General features: G+C 55.4%; 1 protein-coding gene across 1 annotated transcript in view; it reads right to left on the bottom strand.

Annotated features, from left to right (window-relative positions):
- Positions 1 to 3,989, bottom strand: part of PXDC1 (PX domain containing 1) — a 39,356-nt gene extending 35,367 nt beyond the window's left edge. The window contains exon 1 of the mRNA XM_049875388.1: positions 3,042 to 3,989. Within this exon, the coding sequence (XP_049731345.1) occupies positions 3,042 to 3,297 (256 nt within the window). The 5' untranslated portion in view covers positions 3,298 to 3,989. The remainder of the gene's footprint in view (positions 1 to 3,041) is intronic.
- Positions 3,990 to 6,000: the final 2,011 nt, after the last annotated feature.

The following is a 6,000-nucleotide window of genomic DNA, read 5'->3' on the forward strand; positions in this document are numbered from 1 at the left end:
GACTCACAGCGACCCCATAGAACAGAGTAGAACTGCCCCATAGAGTTTCCAAGGAGCACCTGGCAGATTTGAACTGCTGACCTCTTGGTTAGCAGCTGTAGCACTTAACCACTACGCCACCAGGGTTTCCACAATGCCAGTAGGGGCCAGAATTTCACACCCTCTGAGGCTATTCCTGCCTACATTTACAAGAAGCAGTGGCCTGCTGTCAGCATAGGATCCCAAAACCCTATTTTCTCACAAAGCTTTTTAATGAAACCAGAGAGTGCAAATCTAACCCAGCCCAGAAACATTTCAATAAATTTAAACCAGGGGAATCTGAGGGGGAATTACACTGAGAAGAGCCGGCATTTCCAATACCATGCACACATCTGGCTATCTTTTGTGTTTATAGTCTGTATAACCAAACGTTTTATGCAAATAGTAAATCTGCGTGGAAATAGGTGGAACCTTATGTTATGGTGTTGTATTTTACTTAGCAAACAATTTACCTGGATTTAAAAGGATCAAAAAACAGGAAAAGGACTTCCCCTGGGATTGTACAACAAAGCTCAGGTGTTGCTGGGGAGGGACATGCTTGCCTCTGTGCAGAGAATCATAGACTAGAAAGGAGAAAAGGGCTTACAGGCCACCCTCCTCAGGGCCCAGGCCACCGTCTACAGCTCCATCCAGGATGATGGGCTAGCCCCGGCAGGGAGCCCCCACAGGACAGGTACTGGTTACCAGCCAGGCATCAATCCTGTCTTGGGCTGTCAGGAAGTCCTTTACACTAACCACTGGTCTTCTTCCCCACTGCCCCTCCCCCACACGCCATGCCTAATCCCTATTTCTGATTTTTTTTCCCCCTTTAGATACTTGAAAGAAGCTATCACGCTCTTTTTTGACTATCATCTTCTCCAAGGCAATCACCCACTTCCGAAACCTTCCTTCACTGATGGTCTCCACCCTTCAGGGGCACTTTTTTAGCCATGTGTCTATCCACCTCTCGAACTAGCCTGACCCCGACAGTCTGTGTGTGCACAGGGAGAGTACGCAGCGCGTTCACAGGGCAAGCTGGAGTTCCTTACCTGCACTGCCCTTCTGCTCCAGGTGAGGCGTTTCCAGGACTACATCCCACACCCCTCCTCCCATCTCTACACACAACCTAGCAGCTAAGGCTAGGTCATTTCCCAGGCCCACTCCCACCCCCTCCCTCTCCTCCTGCCCTCCTTGGTCACCTGCCAGGACTTCCTCTACTTAGAGGAAGACTGCAACGACTTGCGTTTAAAATGAGGGGCTTACTGTATTCTAGGCACTCTACCACCCACTTTAATCCTCACGACAAAACGCAGGCGACAGGTATAATGCTACAAGCGAGGAACCAAACGGGAAGTTACGATTTACAACCACTTAGCTCAGGATCGCAGCGGAGGGCTCTCCGCCTGCCCTCAGGGGCTCAAAAGTGCACATTATGCCTTATTCCACAAAGGACAGTAGATTCCAACTCATAGCGCCCCTACCGGACAGAGTAGAACTGCACCACAGGGTTACCAAGGAGTGGCTGGCGGATTGGAACTGCCAACCTTTTGGTTAGCAGCCAAGCTCTTAACCATTGTGCCGCCAGGGCTCCAGAAAGGCGCGAAGTCATTGAACAACCAGCTGTTCCTTCATCTATGCTTTCCTAACTTGGGCATTCACCGCTAAATTAAAAATATGACACAAACAGCCAAATACCAAATCTAGGGAAAACTTGAAATAGTCCTGAACTATCTCCAGCCTGCTGTGAATATGAGAATACCTGCAGTCTGCTGGCTCACGGCCTTCTCATTTGCTGGCTTGCTTCGACGCCAAAGGAGGTGTCATGAGGTTCATGTCTCCCAGAACTCGCTCATTATCGACATAATTCTCACATTGGCGGCGGACTATCTCCAGACCTCCACATACAGGCAGGGGGCACGATGTCTTTTCCAGAATCCTGGTGTCCTTTAAGCCACCCTGGGCTTCAGTGAACTCGCCCGAGACTCCACCAGGTCTGCTTAGAGGAGGTCTGCAAAAAGGCAGGCTTCTAGACGACATGCCTCTGACCCTCTGAGCCGCGGGGAGCCACACACTCAGCACTCAGGACCGTGCTCCGAAGTCCTCGCCGCCTCGAGGCTTCCCTGTCCCTTCTCCCCCCACCCCCCGACGCTCCCCCCCCCCATTCTTTCCGTCTCAACTGAGTCTCCCTCTCTGCTTCCTTCCCTCTTCCAGGCCCTCCTGGGGCAAGGGACCAGCCACACGGTAGGAAGAGAAGGCACAGCGGCGCTCCAACACCAAGCGCCTGCAGCCAGGCTCAGTCACAAGGCTGGGAGGAGGTGGCCGGGTTAATCAAATCCAAATGCTCTGCCCCATCCCGGGGTGGGACCCTGGCCCCTCCGCCCAGCAATGACGGAAGCGCTGCGTGGCACCCTTCATTGCTCAGGGAGCATTTGTCACCGGATAGGAGAGGAGGAGCTCCACTCCCGGGAGAGCGCTCCGGAGAGACTCGACTCTACAACTTGGACACGCACTGTGGTTAACTGTTCTCAAACTCAGAGGAAGCCGCTCCCTGGAGCCGCCCGGGCGCGCCGGGCCGCGCGCGCAGCCCCTCTTCCGGAGGAGGGGGCTGCTGCCGCGACCCCGAGCGGGTTGGGGAAAGCGACCGCGGGGCTGACCCACACCGGCCACGTCACTTGCACCGGCAGCGCCTCACCAACCCCGGTCTCCCTCCGAAGAAACAGGCTAGCCCTCACGGACAGCCCTGGCCACTCCGCCCGGGCGGGCCGCGCCTGCCAAGTCCCTCTCCCACCCCACCCCTCCTCGCTCACCCGCCGGGCCACAGAACACTGGGATCCTCCCGACCGTGCCTAGTGGGCGCATTCGCTGGGGGCGGAGAGCCTGAGCGCCCCTGCCTTGTGCCGGGGACCAGGGAAGAGGTGACCGACGCAGTTTCAGGCTTCAGTAGCTCGCCCCTGCCCCTGACTCTATTCTAGAACTCCCTCACAACCGCCCTCCTGCCCGCCGGCCGCCCGCCCTCCGCGCACCTGGCAGCAGCGGGGAGCGCGCCAGCGCCGGCCGGTCCTCGGGGAAGGAGTCGCCGAGGCGCCGCAGCAGGCGGCCCAGGTCGGCGTAGCTGCGGTGCAGGTAGAGCACGTTGCGGTCCGACCACTCCGTGCGGATCTCGAAGAACTCCTCCTCGTCGCCGCGCCGGTTGATGATGAGCCTGCGGATGCCGTTCACCCAGCAGCCGCGCACAAACATGTTCACCAGCGACGTGCCCTCAAACACCGCCGAGGCCATGCCCGCGGGGCGCGCACATGCCCGGCCGCGCGGGGGCGCCCCAGAGCCGCGCCCGGTGGGCGAGCGCGCGGCGCGGGGCCGGGGTCGGGGCCCGGGCACAGGCTTGTTCTGGCCGCGTACGCTACCCTCAGTCCGCGCGCCGGGCGAGCGGGCCCTCTATCCCGGCGGCGCCGCGTCGCCGCTTTATAAGGAACTTCCCACCGCGGGGCGGCGTCGGCGTCGACGTCGAGGCCAGATCGGGTCCGAGTCCCCACCTCCCGCCTCTCGGTGAGTAGCGGGCCGCCGGGCGTGCGCCTGCTTGGAGTCCGCGTCCCTGGGCTGGCCGCCGCGGCCGCCCGCCGTCCCTCCCTCCGCCTCGGCCGTGACTGGACCGCGAAGCCAGGATGGGCGGGCCGGCGCTGACGGATTTTCTCGCTCGAGACTTTTTTCTCTTTCCGTTTTTAAGTCCTCGGGAACTCTCTGCGCTGCGCCCGGCTGGACCGGGAGGTGCAGACTCTGCGTCTTCCGGATCAGAGCGGCGGCGCCTGAGGCGGGGTCTGCGGGGCCGAGGGCGGGCGTTCAGGGTCAGGGGCGGAGGGGCCTGGGCTGCTGGCGCCGTTCTTGTTATGGGGAGAGCCGAATGGGGGGTCCGGGATCCCCACCCAGCGCCGCCTGCGCCCTCCGCCCGGTGCGCGCGGATCTCAGCCGGGTTATGGCCGCGGGACAGACAGACCACGGACAGACGACCGGGCAGGGCGGTGTGTGGGAGGGGCTGCCGGAGGATCTCGGCCAAAGCGGAGGCGGGAAGAAGGAGCGGTGGGAAAGTGGGCGTCCTCGGATAGAGCCTCTGGGGTGGCTTGAAATGGCTTGTTAGACTGATATCAGAAGTGTAACCGAGGAAACTGCCCAAACGGAAAACTGGGGTTCATGGCAGGCATAATCCACAGCCGCCGGTTACTTTAAACCCCCCAAAATTGCTGGTGTACTGGTTAAGAGCTCGGCTGCTACCCAAAAGGTCAGTAGTCCAAATCCGTCAGCTGCTCCTTGAAAACCCTATGGGACAGTTTTCTACGCTGTCGTATAGGGCCGCTGTGCCTCAGAATCGACTCGATGATGGCAGTGGTTTTTTTAGCCTGTTGCTTTAGTTTGCCTAATTGACAAATAATTTCAAGTGATGGCTTAATCATTGGAGGTTGATTCCAAAAATGTCTTCAGGCTCACCTAACCACCAGAGGAGGGGTGGGGGGTAGGGCAAGGCCTCCAGCTCCCAGAAGCCCGGGCGCCCTGGGAAGCTTCCAACTCAATCTGCTTCACAGGAACCTTACAGTCCACTGGCTGGTAACTGGTCCCTGAAGTCAGTCCAATCCAAGGTGTCCTCCCCCCATGCCACCAGTTCCCATTCAGACTGCACAGTGACAGGGAATTGATATCATTAAGTGCACCATTTCGGTTTACCTTTACCACCGGGTGTTGGCCAGACTCCACTTTTATGTTGTAAACTGGGAGAAGGTGTTTTCCACTCTCCCCCTTCTGTGCCGTTCTGGGCAATTAATAAGTGTTGGTTGATGACTGACCAAGGGAGCCCGCCCGGTGAGGGAAGGGATGGGGCTGAGGGCGGAGGCTGCAGGCTAGCCACCTTCCCCACAACAAAGCCCCACTGAGACCTCTGCTGGGTGGTCTTCCTGCCTCCCCTACACTCATCCTCCCTACACACACACCCTTTTCCCTGGCTCCCCAGCTAAGCAGCATCTCCAGAACTCTAAGCACAGAATTGTGGCCCTTTTAGCACCGTTTCCTGTGTAAAATCTTTACTAGGGATAATCAGGTCTTCATTGCCCTGTTTGTCTAAGAGGCCTAACCTTGTGAAGCTATTCTGACTTCGTGCCAGGCATTCCTGGTCACTAAAATAAAACAAAATAGAAGAATCTCTTTCATGTTAGTGATGTTTGTTTAAAGAGACCTGGAGCTAGAGAAGACTAGATGGCCAAGTAAAAATAACAGGTGCCCAGAACTCACTAATAATTATGGATTTTCAGATGGAAACACAATGAACTGATATTTTGTTAGTCTGTTAGATTGATAAAGATGTTTAAAGTCTGTTAAGAAAAATTGTCTGGAATCTGGAAATAAGTCCAGAGGATGACTCTGTCCTTTCAGTGTCATACTGAAGTGTCATTTAAATGCCCAAGGATTACTTAATTTCTAGGAGAATATACCATTGTTTGATGTCACTATTTACTATTAGTGAAGGGCTAAGTTATATATTAACTTGTAGATTTGTGCTTGGTAGAGATGCAAATAATTTTTGTTCCTAAGAAAAGATAACCTCAAAGGTTATAATTTATTGCCCTGTAGAATATTAAACTGAACCAAACCCATTGCCATCAAGTTGATTCCAACTCATAGCGACCCTATAGGACAGAGTAGAACTGCCTCATAGGGTTTCCAAGGCAATCTTTATGGAAGCAGACTGCCACATCTTTCTCCCATGGAGCCACTGGTGGGTTTGAACCGGAGGCCTTTTGGTTAGCAGCCAAGCGTTTAACCACACTGCACCAGCAGGGCTCCAGTAGGACATTAACCAGTGTTATATCTAGCTTAGCAATCTTACTTTTTCACATTTTTTTTTTTTTTTATGGACAGTATAAACCCAGGTCCTCAAATAGGCTTGGATCATCTTTTATCATCTTAAAATTTCCTCATTAATTAATGAGTTGAATAAAT

The sequence above is a fragment of the Elephas maximus genome, chromosome 1 (assembly GCF_024166365.1).
Source record: "Elephas maximus indicus isolate mEleMax1 chromosome 1, mEleMax1 primary haplotype, whole genome shotgun sequence".
NCBI lineage: Eukaryota > Metazoa > Chordata > Mammalia > Proboscidea > Elephantidae > Elephas > Elephas maximus.